At 61.2% G+C, this 15,831-nt stretch overlaps 1 protein-coding gene across 5 annotated transcripts in view; it reads left to right on the top strand.

Moving 5' to 3' along the window:
- The window catches only part of ABCA3 (ATP binding cassette subfamily A member 3), a 37,611-nt gene extending 27,108 nt beyond the window's left edge, over window positions 1-10,503 (top strand). For 4 of the 5 annotated variants that reach the window (XM_044234182.1, XM_044234181.1, XM_044234183.1 and 1 more), the window contains 12 exons: window positions 2,157-2,430; window positions 3,996-4,200; window positions 4,502-4,721; window positions 4,938-5,096; window positions 5,968-6,140; window positions 6,655-6,777; window positions 6,856-7,050; window positions 7,642-7,829; window positions 8,309-8,479; window positions 8,737-8,927; window positions 9,072-9,145; window positions 9,615-10,503. In XM_044234182.1, the coding sequence (XP_044090117.1) occupies window positions 2,157-2,430; window positions 3,996-4,200; window positions 4,502-4,721; window positions 4,938-5,096; window positions 5,968-6,140; window positions 6,655-6,777; window positions 6,856-7,050; window positions 7,642-7,829; window positions 8,309-8,479; window positions 8,737-8,927; window positions 9,072-9,145; window positions 9,615-9,746 (2,105 nt within the window). In that variant the 3' untranslated portion in view covers window positions 9,747-10,503. Of the gene's footprint in view, window positions 1-2,156; window positions 2,431-3,995; window positions 4,201-4,501; window positions 4,722-4,937; window positions 5,097-5,967; window positions 6,141-6,416; window positions 6,608-6,654; window positions 6,778-6,855; window positions 7,051-7,641; window positions 7,830-8,308; window positions 8,480-8,736; window positions 8,928-9,071; window positions 9,146-9,614 lie in introns of those variants that run through there. The other variant, XM_044234184.1, reaches the window with a different exon arrangement.
- The last annotated feature ends 5,328 nt before the right edge of the window (window positions 10,504-15,831 follow it).

Here is a 15,831-nt window from a genome sequence, read left to right as displayed (position 1 = left end):
TTCTCAGCCCAGGCGCTGTGCACGTCGTCCCCACACACAGAGGATGTTCGGAAGCCTCCCCCTCCCCCACTCCATCACGACAACCACAGACACCTCCAGACCTTGCTCCTGGGAGAGAAGGCTGTTGGCCAGAGTCAGAGGCAGGCACAGGCAGTGTCGAGAGCTCAGGTTTCCCCAGGTGGCCATGTACCCAGGTTGTCTGTTTTGGGGCCATTGGAGGTAACGTGCAGAACCTCCGTGGCCTCTGTTTGCCAGGCAGGTCACCACATGCACTGAGGGTACACTGCTCTTCTATCCCATCAAGCCCAAACGATCTCTGTCCCCAGTGGTGGCAGCCGGATGCTGCCCTGGGCTGGGAGCAGGCCTTGGGCTTGGGTTCAACGGGTCGTGTGGGAAGGCTGGCTCAGGTCACCGCTCCCCACCCACATCCTGGCCGGCACACTGGCTGGCCAGCGGGTCTTGGCGGGAGTCGGTTCTTGTCTGGGGAAGGCTGAATGCCGTGGCATAGGCCGTCCCTGCAGTGGGCCCTGGTGACGGCAGGTGTGTGTGCAGCCCCGCCCACCACCGTCACCGCTTATCCCTGCCGAGACCACACTCCTGTCACCTCTGTGCACCCCAGCCTGGGTCGCTGGCTGCCACCCAGCCAGGCCCCAGGAGCTGGGGGCTCTCATGGCGCACAGGGGCTCTGCGGCACTCAGGACATAGCCTCGGGTGCCCCGGCCTCAGTCCTTCTGGAACGCCAAAGTGTCCATCCCCTCCTCAAGCATGTGGGTTTGACCACCTCGTTGTGTGGACTCATTACGCCGTATTTAGGGACATCTTCTTTTCCTTGTGTAACAGCAGCTGCGGCCAGCCTGGGAAGCCTTTGTAACTTTTTTTTTTTTTTTTTAAGATTTTAGTTATTTATTTGACAGAGAGAGGTCACAGGTAGGCAGAGAGGCAGGCAGAGAGAGAGGAGGAAGCAGGCTCCCAGCTGAGCAGAGAGCCTGATGCGGGACTCCATCCCAGGACCCTGAGATCATGACCTGAGCCGAAGGCAGAGGCTTAACCCACTGAGCCACCCAGGGGCCCCTGCCTTTGTAACTCTTGACGTTAGTGCTCACGGACATGTCCCTGTCCTCCCAGTGACCCTGGTCCCGAGGGCAGGTGTCCTCGTTGGCCCTGTTTATAGAGAGGGGGAGGCAGGCCCGGGGTAGCCAGGGTGTGAGCAGGTGTGAGCGATGCTGGAGGGAGCCGGCCAGCAGCGAGCGCAGGGCAGGCCCAGCACGCGCATTGGGAACCCCTCTCCCCACGCGTCTGCCATGGAGTAAAGTGAGGGCCAGCAGGACTGAGGCGGGTCCTGGCCTCCCAGAACCCAAATGCCCGGCGGGGGGGGCAGTCCAAGACCTGAAATAGTGATCGGCTGGGGTTCTTCCGGGTGACCAGGGAGCGTTCCTCCTCGCTGGACCCCCTCCCCCAGGTACTGTTAGTTTTCTTTTGCTTTTTTCAGATTTTGTTCATTTATTTGAGAGAGAGCGCAAGCACGTGCACACAGAGGGAGGGATAGAGGGAGAAGCAGGCTCCCCACAGAGCAGGGAGCCCGACATGGGGCTCCATCCCAGGGCCCTGAGATCACAGCCAGAGCCGAAGGCAGACACTTAACCTATAGAGTCACCCAGACGCCCCAGGCCACTCTTTTTAAAAACCATCTTTTTTTTTTTTTTTCCTGATTATGAAGGGGTACTTTTTCATTCCATAAAAACTAGAATACCAGGAAAACAGGCAGGGGTCCTATCTGATTGCACGCCCTGAGGGCAGCCCCTCCCTGCCAGCCCAGCGCCCATCACCTGAGACAGCTCTGCCTTTCAGAGCCTGGCCTCCTGCCGTGTGACCCTGGCCCACTGCTGCTTCCTATAGCATACCCCCAGCAGGACAGGAGGAGGAGCTCGCCTCATCCCTGTGGCCTCCTGTGGCTACAGGGTCCCCACTCACCCAAGCCCTGTAGCCTCAGGCCCCGCCCCTCCCATGACACTGCTCCGGGGCCCAAGGACTCTGACCATGTGAGGAGAAGGCAGCCTGTCCTTCCCAGCTTCCTCCAGGCCTGAGCTCCTCAGAGTGGATGCCTTGGGCACGTGCCCTGGGGGGCTGTTCACCACTGACCCTTCATTGTTCCCCAGGTGATCTGGAGGAGTTCCTGATTTTCAGGGCCTCGGTGGAGGGAGGCGGCTTCAACGAGCGGTGCCTGGTGGCAGTGTCCTTCAGAGACGTGGGCGAGCGGACAGTGGTCACGGCCCTGTTCAACAATCAGGCCTACCATTCCCCCGCCACCGCGCTGGCCATCGTGGACAACCTTCTGTTCAAGCAGCTGTGTGGCCCCTTGGCCTCCATCGTGGTCTCCAACTACCCCCAGCCCCGGAACACCCTGCAGGCCGCCAAGGACCAGTTCAACGAGTACGTGCGCTGCCCCGTCCCTTGGCCCAGCCCCACGCCTGACCATCATGACCTCCACCGAGCCTGAGTCCCCGGGGCACTCAAATGGGCATGCAGGTGGATAGAGCACAGTGTCTGCCTTCGGGAAGCTTCTGGGTTCTGGCCAGGGAACCTCTGCCCCACATCTTTCTTAGCCTTCTACACTCACCCTTTCCTTGGGTAACAGATGAGCTGGTGGGACCCTGTCCTACGTCCAATGAGGTCTCCAAGGGGGACCTACTGGGAATCTGGAGGGCGGTCATGCCCTCTTCCCAGATCTATACCCACCTCCTGCTGACTGCTGTTCCCAGGGGTACCAGCACATGACCAGGATGCAGAACACAGCGAGGTCAGGTGTCCCTGCCTGAGGCGGCCACGAGTCAGGAAACCCCATGCCACCTCTGTTCTCAGGCCTCATCCCGCTGTGATGCGTGGGGGAGCCTCCCCTACACTTACAGAGCCTCCCAGACTCTGGGACCATTCAGAAGAAGCCCAGGAAAATCAGTTAATTTCCGAACCATCGCCCCACGCAGGGCAGTTCATTAATGGGGTGGCAGTTTCATCTCCAACCCCTGCCCCGTGTTGGACGGTGCTCTGGGTCCTACAAGGTCTTCCCCCTCAACAACCTCCCGTCTCTACCCCGAAAGCAGAGATATGGTGGTCGTTGTCTGCCCCTCCAGTGTGGGGTCAGGAGCCACGCCGCCCCAGGGAGGGGCCTCTGCTCTGACAGGGCCCCAAGGAGACAGGCCTGCGGGGCCCTCAGACCTAGGAGGGTGGGGACATGGACAAGGGGCAGCTCCCTCCCGGTGGGCTCAGTGTGGTGGATGGGGCAGTGGGGACCTTTGTTTCGTGTTCGCGGTGTGAGACAGCCTCCATGCTGTCTCTGTCTCAGGGACACACCTGCTCGGGACATCTCCTGCTGATAGAATTGTATGATGAGAGGCCTTTTGTGACTGGCTTTTTTCACTTCCAAGGCCCATCGGTGTTGTAGTGTATATCTGTAATTCTCTCTTTTTGGTCAAATAGTAACCAGATGTCAAAGTGCCATTTTTTGAGGCAGACAGGAAATCTTCAAGCAGCAGAATTACGCCATCTGTGCTGGTTTCTGGAAGGCATTGCTAGCAATTGTTTACAGCATGTGGAATGCGCACGATGCGGGAGAAGAGCCGCCGCAGGGGGGTGCATGGAGGCAGGGGGACAGTGGCAGTGTCTGGCCAGGGCAGAGTGAGCCCCCGTGGGAGTTCTCAGGGGATTCGGGAAAGGCAGGAGGGTGGTGGCACAAGCACCTTGGGGCCGGGGTGGGGGAGCGCCACTACCATCCCTGGACCAGAAGCCCAGAGGAGCTGTTCTGGGGGGATGGGCTTTTCCCTGCTCTGAGATCCCCGCCACACACACACAGCTGTGGCATTCTCTCTTAACCCCCATTAGCGGTGGGGCCGCTCCACCTCCTGCCTTGGATGGTGACCAAGGACCCGATGGGTGTCCCCTGCTGCGTGGATTTGACTACACTCAGTCCCTGAGCTGCCCTGTCCCCCTACCCCCTGCAGGGGCCGGAAGGGATTCGACATCGCCCTCAATCTGCTGTTCGCCATGGCGTTCCTGGCCAGCACGTTCTCCATCCTGGCGGTCAGCGAGAGGGCCGTGCAGGCCAAGCACGTCCAGTTCGTGAGCGGAGTGCGTGTGGCCACTTTCTGGCTCTCTGCGCTGCTGTGGGACCTGATGTCCTTCCTGGTTCCCAGTCTATTGTTGCTGGTGAGGGCTGCGAGGTGCTGGGACCCTTCCCCAGCTGTCGCAGGGGGCTTGCCCTGGGGCCCCTGCACTGACTGCAGCCAGCCTGGGGTGCACACCGTCAGCTCAGCCCCAGTCCTGGGGGGATGGCTGGAGACACCCCTCGTCTCTGCACCACTAGCCTCCAGCCCACGCGCGGGGGCGGGGGGCGTCCAGAGTAGCACGTGCCCAGACGGCCCCAAGTGCAGAGGGGAAAAGGGGGCAAGTCGTCAGGGAGCGCCAGGCCGCAAAGCCCTCCGAGCCACCCGCCTCTGTGCCATGGCAGGTGGTGTTCAAAGCCTTTGATGTGCACGCCTTCACGCGAGATGGCCACATGGCGGACGCCTTGCTGCTGCTCATGCTATACGGCTGGGCCATCATCCCCCTCATGTACCTGATGAACTTCTGCTTCTCGGGGCCCGCTGCAGCCTATACCAGGCTCACCATATTCAACATCCTGTCGGGCGTCGCCACCTTCCTCATGGTCACCATCATGCGCATCCCAGGTGGGGGCCTCAGACCCCCTCCCCCATCCTGCGCACGCGGAGCCCCCTGCTCTGGTCCTGGGTGGCCCCAGCGCGGGCACTGGGCCAGACGCCTCTGCCCAACACAGCCCTGCTGGGCCCGCGGCACGTCTGCCTCGTGGTTTGGGGGCAGGGAGACATCCTGGAGGTGTCCTGGCCGTCACCCCCAGCACCTACTGATCTGTGCCCTCCACGCAGCGGTCAAGCTAGAAGAGCTTTCCAGAACCCTGGACCATGTGTTCCTGGTACTGCCCAACCACTGTCTGGGGATGGCGGTCAGCAGCTTCCACGAGAACTTCGAGACAAGGCGGTACTGCACGTCCTCCGAGGTCGCGGCCCACTACTGCAAGAAATACAGTGCGTGTCCCCGCGGCTGCCCCTCCCTGCAGGCTCGCCGACCTGCTGTGTCCCCCTGCCCACTGGGCATCTCCGTGTCTCGCATACCCCTGCCTTCCTCTAGCAAGGTCGTCTGGGGTGCATCCAGGGCGCATCCTCACTGCAGGCTCTTACCTCGGGACCTGAACTTACTACATCTGCGAGACCATTTCTGAAGTGGGGTTTTCACAGGCTCTGGGGCTTGGGGCATGTCAGGTCATTCTGGGGGCCACCTCTTGGCCACCCACACACCCTTCTCGTGCCTGGACCAGTCTTCAGTATTGGTCAGCTGTCATGGCTGTGACCACGGGAGTAGGGTTGGAGGGTCCCATCTTCACGTCTCCGTGCAGCCCCCAAGCGGCAAAGGAGCATGGAAGCAAGCAAGCGAGGCTGTGACTTGGTCACTTGTCACGTACACACCTTGCAAAGCAAAACTGCCCCCAGATACAGGCAGTTCTTGGGGCTTCCGGGAGGTAGTGACAAGCACAGGGCACGGCCTCAGACGATGAGTGGACCCTGTGCCTTCACAGCCACCATCGGGGCTGGTGTGCAGGCACCTGTGGGCCTACAGAGGTGGGGCTCGGGCTGGGACACAGGGTAGAAGCACAGGGTGGGAGGATGGTTTGCAGGACAAGAGTTGCAGGGTAGAGGGGGACGAGGCGAGGCAAGAGGGCACATGGGGCAGCCGGGGCGGTCGGCGGGAGGGGGGTGCACAGGAAGTGGCGGGGGATGTCACGCAGGAGGGGGATCATGGGATGGGGTGCGGGGCCAGGGGAGGGCACAGGCGGGGGGTACATGGGGCAGCAGGGGTGAGGGGACAGGAGACGTGGTGCTCACCCCCTCCCCCACACAGACATCCAGTATCAGCAGAACTTCTATGCGTGGAGTGCCCCGGGGGTCGGCAGGTTCGTGACCTCCATGGCAGCTTCTGGATTTGCCTACCTCAGCCTGCTCTTCCTCATCGAGACCGACACGCTGTGGAGGCTCAAGACCTGCCTGTGTGCCTTCCGGAGGAGGCGGGCGCTGGTGAGTGGTCCCGGGGCCCCCCGCACTCCACCTCTGGCCTGGGCACTGGAGGCTGTGGTGCTTGCCGGCAGCTGCCCTTGCTCAGACCCCTGGTGCCCCCACAGGCTCCATCTGGGCAGAGGCTGTCAGGCCGGCCGCCCTCGTGTGTGTCATGCCTACCCCATTGCATAAGCGAGCCTGGGAAGGAGCCTGCGCTAGCCAGACACGGGAACCCAGGGCGGGGTGGCCACTCTGACCTGTGAAGACCCTTCCAACACGGAGCTTCTGTCCACGTAGGGCAGACTCCCGCCCCTCAACCGACGCTCTTGGCCATCTGGGCACATCCTGCACCGTTCTTGCTTCTTGGCAGTGTGCGTCTCCTGGGCGTTCATGTCAGCCCTTAAGTCCCCCAGCCGTCCTTGTGAAAGCCCGAACTAGCACACCCGCTGTCTCAGAGACCCCCGCCCTTTGTCCCACGGAAAAGAACTCCCTGACCCAGAGCTCAGCCGTTGCGGTCTTTTTCCGGAACAATTAGACAGAAGCTCGGACGTCAGCACCTCCTGAGGACCAGGACGTGGTGGAGGAAAGGAACCGGGTCCTGGCTCCCAGCATGGACTCCTTGCTGGACACCCCGCTGGTTATCAAAGAGCTGTCTAAGGTCAGGCGGGTATCCCCACACGGGCCATGGGCAGGGCCCCTGGGCTGCCTCCAGGCCCCAACACCTGGTGTCCTGCAGGTATACGAGCAGCGGGCGCCCCTGCTTGCCGTGGACAAGATCTCCCTCGCAGTCCAGAAAGGGGAGTGTTTCGGCTTGCTGGGTTTCAATGGAGCTGGGAAAACCACGACTTTCAAAATGCTGACGGGAGAGGAGACTATCACATCTGGGGATGCCTTTGTTGGGGGCTATAGCATCAGCTCTGAAATCGGAAAGGTGGGTGCAGCCAGGGAGCTGGGAAGAGGGGGCACCGTGGAGGCAGGGACGGGGCTTGTTTCTGGCTCACAGTTGCGCAGACGGGGGATGAGGTGGTGGCCAGGGGCCAGAGAGAAGCAACAGGGAGGAGAGAGAGAAGACAGGAAGATAAGAGCCTCAGGCCAGAAGGACCCTTGCCACAGTGTCTCTCTGAGAAGCCACTTCTCTGGCCCCAGGACCTTGGTGCACGCAGCACTGTGTGGTCTGTGTACACAGACCAATCGTGAGTGTGCCCTGGGCTGCTCGGACCAGGCATTCCACCGAAAACCAAAGCTGGGTGTGATGTTAGTGACAGAGCACACTGTTTAGAGCATCGTGGCGCCTGCTGCACAGTGAGGAACCCTGGCCACAGCTCGTGAGCCCAGCGAGGCACGGCCGGGTCCACCTCAGCAGAGGGTACATGGTGCTCTGGGCCCCCCGGGTATGGGTTTCAGGGCCTCGCTGAGGGAAGGGGAGAAACCACTGGGGCCTGTCCGCCCATGGGTCGCCCCAGACCGATCTGCTGGGGGAAACCTGGAGGAGCACCCCCTGACCCCTGCACCCCGCCTTCAGGTGCGGCAGCGGATCGGCTACTGCCCCCAATTTGACGCCCTGCTGGACCACATGACAGGCCGGGAGACGCTGGTCATGTATGCCCGGCTCCGGGGCATCCCTGAGCGCCACGTCGCCGCCTGCGTGGAGAACGTGCTCCGCGGCCTGCTTCTGGAGCCACACGCCGACAAGCTGGTCAGGACGTACAGGTGCGGCTGCGCTGGGGCCCGCCCCAAGCAGCGGGCACCTCCGTGTCCCGGGGTAGAGTTGGAGTCTCCCCTCCCACAAAGCTGGGGGCAGCCAAACGGGTCCAGGGCCAGAACTCCCACCCGCTGTTCCAGGATCAGATGGGGCTTTAGCAGCATGAACCGGGCGGTGCAGGGTGAGAGGGCCTGCGTGCCAGTTCCTGCCTCTGGGAGGCACAGCCAGGCCAGGGGGAGGTCAGGCCCATCAGGTTCTGGTCAGCACAGATAGTGTTGCTGTCCTCTGTGTGGGTGTGTACGTGACCCCCCCTCAGCACAGCTTTCCTTGGACCCCCCCAAAACTACAAGGTGGGCTTTCCAGGCATGCTCCCCTCATTCCTGTTCACCCAGGACGCTCTGGGATCCTGGGGCCCAGTCTGATGCTGGGACACGGGGAGCCCATGCTAATTATGAGCCTTGCCCTCCATGCTCCCCTCTGTTTCCAGTGGCGGCAACAAGCGGAAGCTGAGCACGGCCATTGCCCTGCTTGGAGAGCCTTCGGTCATCTTCCTGGACGAGCCATCCACCGGCATGGATCCCGTGGCCCGGCGTCTGCTCTGGGACACCGTGGCCCGGGCCCGCGAGTCTGGCAAGGCCATCGTCATCACCTCCCACAGGTAGAGCCAGAGTCTCCGGGGGTCGGTGGAAGAGGCTGGCTGGGTGGGGCCGGGGGCACAGAAGACCTGTCAGCAACTGGGTTGGAGCCCGTGAGGAACGTGCCCAGCCTTGCCAGGCGGGCTCCTCTCTGAATGTGGGAATCAGGAGCGGTGTGATCTGGCCGTGGACACCAGCCTCTCTGCGGGAGCCTCTGTCGTGGAAGGCGGGCGTCGGCATCCCCTGCCCCGCCCTGTCAGGCCTCCGCCCCTCTCCCCAGCATGGAAGAATGCGAGGCCTTGTGCACCCGGCTGGCCATCATGGTGCAGGGTCAGTTCAAGTGCCTGGGCAGCCCCCAGCACCTCAAGAGCAAGTTCGGCAGCGGCTACTCCCTGCAGGCCAAGGTGCGGGGCGACGGGCAGCAGGAGGCGCTGGAGGAGTTCAAGGCGTTCGTGACCCTGACCTTCCCAGGTGAGGGCCACCACACAGAGGGCCTCTGTGCCTCAGCCCTGCCGAGCTCCCCTCCACCCCAGCCCCTGGCCCTGACCCCTGGGAGGAGGGCCGTGACTCCATGGTCCCAGGCCCTCCGGGGAACACGGTGTCCTCTCCGTGCAGGCAGCGTCCTGGAAGATGAGCACCAAGGGATGGTCCATTACCACCTGCCCGGGGATGACCTCAGCTGGGCCAAGGTGAGCGTGGGCCCTTCCAGCCTAGCTGGGGCTAAGGAAGGCCCTTCCAGCCATCGCTCCTTCTGTGGTGCTTCTAGGCTCCTTCCAAACAGGAGTCTCTTATAGTTTATACTCTAGCACGCCTCCTAAAATTTGCCAGGTTCGGAGATTCGTTCGAGTCAGAAAAAAAAATGGGTGCAAAAAAGGAAACTGGCCCAGAGAGCGTGCCCAAGGTCGCACTGTGAGCTGGGAAGATTCAGGGGATGCCTGGCCCCCGGGGCCGGCTCACAGGGCACAGCCCGCCACTTCCCCCTGGGAGCATGGCTCGCCCCGTCAGGCCCACTCCCTGCAGTGGCCTGAGGCCCCATCTGGGGCAGGGCTAGGACCTCTGGGAGCCCTACCCCCACTCCCCCCATGGCCAGAGCACTCCCAGCCGGCCCCCCCGTCCCAGCTCCTGGGCTCGTTAAAGCTGTTTCCTCGTTCCCACAAGGTGTTCGGTGTCCTGGAGAAGGCCAAGGAGAAGTACGCCGTGGATGACTACTCTGTGAGCCAGATCTCCCTGGAGCAGGTCTTCCTGAGCTTTGCCTACCTGCAGCCGCCCGCCGAGGATGAGGGGCCCTGAGGAGCTGGCAGGCGGGCGCGTGGCCACACAGGCAGGCGTCCTCCCCCTCCAAGTTCATCTTATCCTGCACCTTTACTTCCAATCACCGTTTCTATAATGGACACGAGAATCAAGGCACAGTGGGGACCAGGGTGTCGGAGCCCTCACGCTGGCTATCAGCATGCAGACATCCATGCCCAGGGAAGTCGCCAAAGCCCCTCTCTGGAGTGTGGGACCCAGGACGAGCAGCCCAGCAGCCCGTGTGGGCGAACCTCGGGGTGTCTGGGCAGAGCGCCACTCAGGGAGGGGCTGCGGCCGACCTGGGAGTTGCACGAGGCGAGCACCGGCGACACCCCTCACCTGCACACGCACGAGCCTCCCGTGGGGCGATACAGGGAGCCAGTAGGACGGCGGGCCGTGGGGCTCACCAGGTTGCCCGGAACAGAGAGCAGGTCGCCTGAGGCCACCCACGAGGGAGGTGCTGGCTGTGACTAGGCTCCGTGGCCTTGGCTTCCGGGGGCCTGGGAGTCGCTGCTCCACGAGTGTGCGCTCGAGGTTGGGTAGGGCTGACCCTGCACCTGGCACCATCACACCAGCGTCTTCCAGGGTTCATGGGCTCGGAGAGAGAAGGCAGTCCTTCCTGCCCGAGACTAGCTTCTGGAGAAGCCACCAGCACGAGGCCAATTGGGGACCACTGCGGGACCGAGGGACCATCTATGGAGATGCACCTGATACATGGTGACTCTGTCCAGAAAATAAAGTCCGGGAGGGAACACAACCACGGTCTGTATGGAAGGACTTCCGACACTCACTGCCAGGAGGTCTTGCAGCCAGACCCGCAGGGACCGGAGCGGGTTAGACAGCCCCCCACCAGGTCGGCCATCCCTACCAGGAGGTACAAGCCCAGGGTCAGGGTGAGTGGGGCAGACTGGCAGGGTGGGAGGCCTCTGGCCCTGGGGCCACTCCCAGCTTTAGGCAGAAGAGCCTTCTGCATCAGCTCTCTCCGTTTATTTATGTATCCTTATTTCTGACCATTTTTAGAGTTTTAAATTTATTTGAGATAGAGTGAGTGTGCGCACAGTGGGAAAGGGAGAAGCAGGCTCCCGCCGAGCAGGGAGCCCAATGCAGGACTCTGGGATCATGACCTGAAGGCAGACACTTCACTGACTGAGCCACCCAGGCACCCCATTTCTCAGTTTCTTAAATTTCCATGATTTTAATCTCTAATATTCTCTTAGAATTCATAGTTTCAGAGAAGACCTGTCCTATCACTTTGTTCTCTAGGACAGTCTCTTGTGCTTTTTATCAGCCTCTCTGAGCTCTGGAACACCGCAGGCTCCAGGAACTGTCTCTTCGCTTTAGAATTCCTTACCCCCTCATCATCTAGTTTCACATTATAAAACATAAGCCCGGGGGTGGCTGGGGTCCTAAACATGCCCCAGGGGAAGCATCTAGGTAGTGGCCCCTGTGGGGTTGGCCAGGCCCTCTGGGGTGAGGTGGCACAAGCAGTGGCACTACTGCTTGCTTTTAAGCCTGTGTTAGAGATTTAGAAAATGGGCATTTTCTTCCTTTGAGGGCATGAGGAAAGGCATTCGAGACTGAAGGAACAGCACCTGCAAGGCACACCCCCACTGCAGTCAGCTTGCGTTGGTCCAGAGAGAGGTGGTTCATCTGACAGGGGCCAAGAGGGAGAGTGAGGGCTGCAGAGACCAGTAGGAGGAAAAGTGGCCGTAGGCCTGATCAGGCCCTTCTTAGGAAGACCACCAGTGCCTGGGGAGAGGGCAGGGCAAGGCTGAGCTGCTGCAGTGGGGACCCGAGGGGCCAGTGTGCCACAGTCGGGGAGAGCCCACAGGGCCCGGGGTTTCTGTGGAAGGAGCACGGAGCTGGGGCAACGGTAGTCAGGCAGAGGGGACCCCAGACACAGCAGGAAGGGACATCCCCAGGTCATCTGCAAGGCTGCCAGACATGAAGCACAGGAGCTGAGAATCCTCAAGGAGCCAGGAGTGGGGCTTGAACCCCCTCCTCCCCAAGCCTAGCTGGTTTGGTTTGAGCTGAGGCAGCTCCCGACCCAGAGGAGATGAGGAAGGAGCCACAGGCACACAGCTGACCTGCTTCACCCCCCAACCCCAGCCCACCCCTCTCCCCCACAATCCTTGGGGCCAGAGGGTCCCTAGAGAGGGAGAATTGAGGCCCAAACAGCTGCTGTGTCTGCTGGACTCCTGCCCCTCCCCTGCAGCAGTCAGCAGACCCCAAAGCCAAGGTCATGCGGCATTGTGTGGGGGGATGCTCCCAAGGGGCTGACACCCACACGAGAGGAGAGTAGGTCTGTGGAAAGCCCAGCCCCATCCACCGTGTGCCTCAACCAAACCACACACAGTGGGCTTGGGGACAGTCCCTCAGCACGACAGTGGCGCACAGAATGTGGCCTGGCAAGGGAGGAGGGGGTTAGATCCTGCTGGACGCAGGCCTCAGGCTGAGCCCCTCCACTGCCTTCCCTGTGGGGATTGCCAGGCAGCAGGCAGCGGGTCGAGGGGTCCCCACCCTGGCCATAGAAACAGCTCCTGTGGGAGGCAGGCTGTGGCGGACTGGTGGCCCACACCAGAAGGCCCAGCCCTAGGTTTGGGAAAAAACACGTATTTATTTCTCTGCCAAGTACAAAGTCCAGAGAAGGCGGTCTGGGGATTTCATCACCATCTGCGCCGTCCAGGTGGAGGCTCCCTCCTCAAGGTCCTTTCTCAGGGTCAAGGTGTCCCCAAGGCTCCAGGTGGAATTAGCAGGAAGCAGGAACAGCAGGAGGGCGCAGCTCCTAGAAGTCATGTGGGCTGTCCACGGTGCCCACACACAGGCGTGGCTGCACCAGGGGCAGGGAGCTGGGACGCGCGATTTCATGTTTAGTTGGGGAACCCAGATAGAAGCAAGGATGCAACCCCAGCCTCCACCAGGACTGCAGTGTGCAGGCTGGCATCCGGGGGGGGGGCACCTGACAGGCCCTTATTGCCCACCCAAGCTGCTGAGAGCCCACCTCACTCAGGAAGCCCCACAGCACAGCGGAAGTGACCCACCCCCCAAGGACTGTCAGGGCCCTTTCACTGCAACGGCACAGGCAAACTGGAGTGTTCTGCCGGGCAAATGCCAATCCCAGGTATTCAGGGCAGGACTCCAGGGGGAGCCGAGGTCAGCCGTGTCTCAGGGACCCTCAGCCCAGTCCGACGAAGCAGCTGACAGGACTAAGGCTGACAAAGGAGTGAGCCAAGGCCAGCACCCGGAAGGAAGGCTGGAAAGTTGCTCCAAAGGTGGCCACAAGCTGCCTGGGGATGCCCACACACCCTAGCAGGCCCAGCCTGCCTGGCCCGGACCCACGTGACCCCAGGCTGAATTTCGTCAATTCCCTGACCACATAGGGAGGGCAATGTCCCGACACCCCAGACCTGATGCCTGCAGGGCCGGAGCCCGGAGATGAGAGGCCAGAATTCCGAGAGACCGGCAGCCACACCGCCTGCCGGGCAACTTGGCTGCTGTGTCTACAGGCCACCCTGCGTCTACAGGCACGTCTACAGCTGGCACACCATGCCAGCTGCCGTTGCAGCTCCCTTCTGAGGACCAGCATGACACTGATGGGGTAAGCCGCTGGGTCCTCTGAGAGCCCCAGTCCCATGCAGACTGGTCAGTGTGAAGGCAGGGCCACCTGGGCTCACCCAGAGCCTGTGGCCACACCAAAAGCCCGAGCCTTACCTGCACACAGAGGTACATTCCTGGGTAAACAGCCTGGGCTCCACCTGGGCCCAGAGGGGCTAACCCCCACCGGCTCCTGCATCAAGGAGGCAGTATACAGAAGTCCTAAGAGGTCCCCCGAACACCAAGGTCAGGAGCGGCTGCTCACGCCATCCCACAGCTAAGGCCAGCAGGCCACATAGGACACCCCACTCTCCAGACACGAGACACCTTCCAGCAACCCCGGCTCAGGTCTACTCCAAACCCTGGAAGGTTCGACTCCCTTTCCCAAAGGAGGGCAAAGCCACTGGCTTTCCTGCCAAGAGGACTCAGGGCAGGTGGGCCGAGAGGCTACCCAAGAAGGGGCAACAAGGCAGAGGTCTCGGCCCCCACAGCCCTTCAGGAGAGCACCAGGAAGCAGGGTGCCGGGGCCTGGGGTCCCATCCCTGCCGGATAGGACCGTATGGCCTGGGCCTCAAGTAGGCATGGGGAGGAGCTGAAGATACAGGGTCAGGCCCGGGGAGCGGGAGCCCTGCCTTCCTCAACACACAGGGCTGCCCAGGCCCCACTCCTGGGGCCTGGCCTGCACCCCACAGATGCTGGTGTCAGATGCCTCCAAGGCTGGAGACACTCCAAGTCAACAGGCTGTGGATGGTGCGACAGAGGCCCTGGGAGCGGGGCCGGGGGCCAAGATGGCTTAGCTGCAGCAAGTGCCACCATACACCCTCACTGCACCCCAGGCTGCACACTCCAGCCTGCCTGCTTTGTATCCAGCTCTGGTTGGGCCCCTCCCGTCCCCTCTGACCGCCCCCCCCCCAGCTCCAATGTCCCTATCCTTGACTTCCCTGGGGCAGAAATGAACACAGGGCTTCGGGCATGAAAACCAGCACAAGCCCCCAAGCTCACTGCTCAGGAGCGCCTGCGGGAGTCCGGAGTTGCCTGCCGGCAGGAAGGGTAGAATAGAGCTCAGGACTGGACACCCCACACCTTGGAGACACAAGCCTAGAACTGCAAAGGCCTCCCCACAACTCCAGACCCTCAGTGGTGGTCTGGCCCCTGAAGGCCCAGCCTGGCCACCCACAAGGACCAGCCGGAGCCCCTTGCTGGGCTCCTTCAGGGGAGGCAGGCACTCACCCACTCAACCACACAGAAAGGAGCCAGGCCTTGGCGATCCAGCCCCTCTTCTAATGCCTCCCTCAAGGTCACCAAGCCATCACCAGCTCCCTGACCCCACCCAAACGGCTCAGCTCTACGGCACCTGACCGGGCCACCCTGCCCCTAGCGTGGCAACTATTAGCAATAGATAAAAAGCCTTCTTGACATGGTTTACAATGGAATGCAAGGCCTAGATGGCCCACCATGAGCTCCAGCACAATCCAGGCTACCACTAAACCCTGTGTCCCAGGTGACCGGGCTCCAAGGAGAGGCACTGCAGAAGCCATCAGGCCCATAGAGAACGAAGGCAGAGGGAACATTCTGATTCCAAAGTGAGAGCAGCCCCACATGCCAATAAGTGAACCTCAACCCTGGGAGGGAAGTGAGGGGCTCAGGACACTGGTAGAACCAGGCCTGGGGCTGGCTGCCGGACACCCTGTCTGTAGGAGCCCTGCTCCACCCCCGCCATCAAATCTGGACCAAAGACCTTCAAAGGTCCCCAAGGACCCAGCATCCCAGCCCTGAGCCCCCAGAGCCTTAGTAGGTTGGCACAGGGGTAAAAGAAGGGGAAGCCAGAACTCCTGGAAGGCAGGGGCTGGGGGCCACCAGTTTCAACTTCTTACGTTTCTTCCAAACACATACTGTTGTTCTTCAAAATGCCAAAAGACAAGATGCTCAACTTTTAACGTTCAACAGCTGATAACACACTTGATAACAAAAACTTATAATATTTAGAAACAAATGTGATTGAACTTCTGTGTCTGAATAAATCATGCTTTAGATTTAACATAAAACGTGTTAAAATTTATATGCGTGCCAAGTCATATCACTTTAGCACATTTTTAAAAAGCACAGGCAGCTGTCAGCCCAGCTGGTGGTGTCCCCACTGCCCTCTCCCCATGGTGGGGTCACTGGCCTGCTCCCTCCCCACCCGACTGCGTTCGTGCGCCCTGGACAAAGGCGCTGCTGGGTCAAGGCCCTTCAGGCAAGCAAAGGGCAATGACTTGCAGACGGCATCTTCAGCCCCATCCATCCATCCCTGGTCACCAAGCGGCAACCCGGACACTCCAGTCCTTGCCCTTGGCAGCTAATCCATCTCCAAATCACAGGGCTTCCATCCTCCAAAAGAGATCCACTCTCCGGACGCTCGCTTCTCTTCCTGGATGCACCGACCTGTTCAAACAACGTCTGGGGCGGAGTGCCCCTTCCTTCCACTGAGCACCGAGTAAAGACCGAGTAA

The sequence above is a fragment of the Neovison vison genome, chromosome 14 (genome assembly GCF_020171115.1).
Source record: "Neovison vison isolate M4711 chromosome 14, ASM_NN_V1, whole genome shotgun sequence".
NCBI lineage: Eukaryota > Metazoa > Chordata > Mammalia > Carnivora > Mustelidae > Neogale > Neogale vison.
Note: the sequence above shows the minus strand (reverse complement) of the source record. Positions and strands in the feature narration are given on the sequence as shown.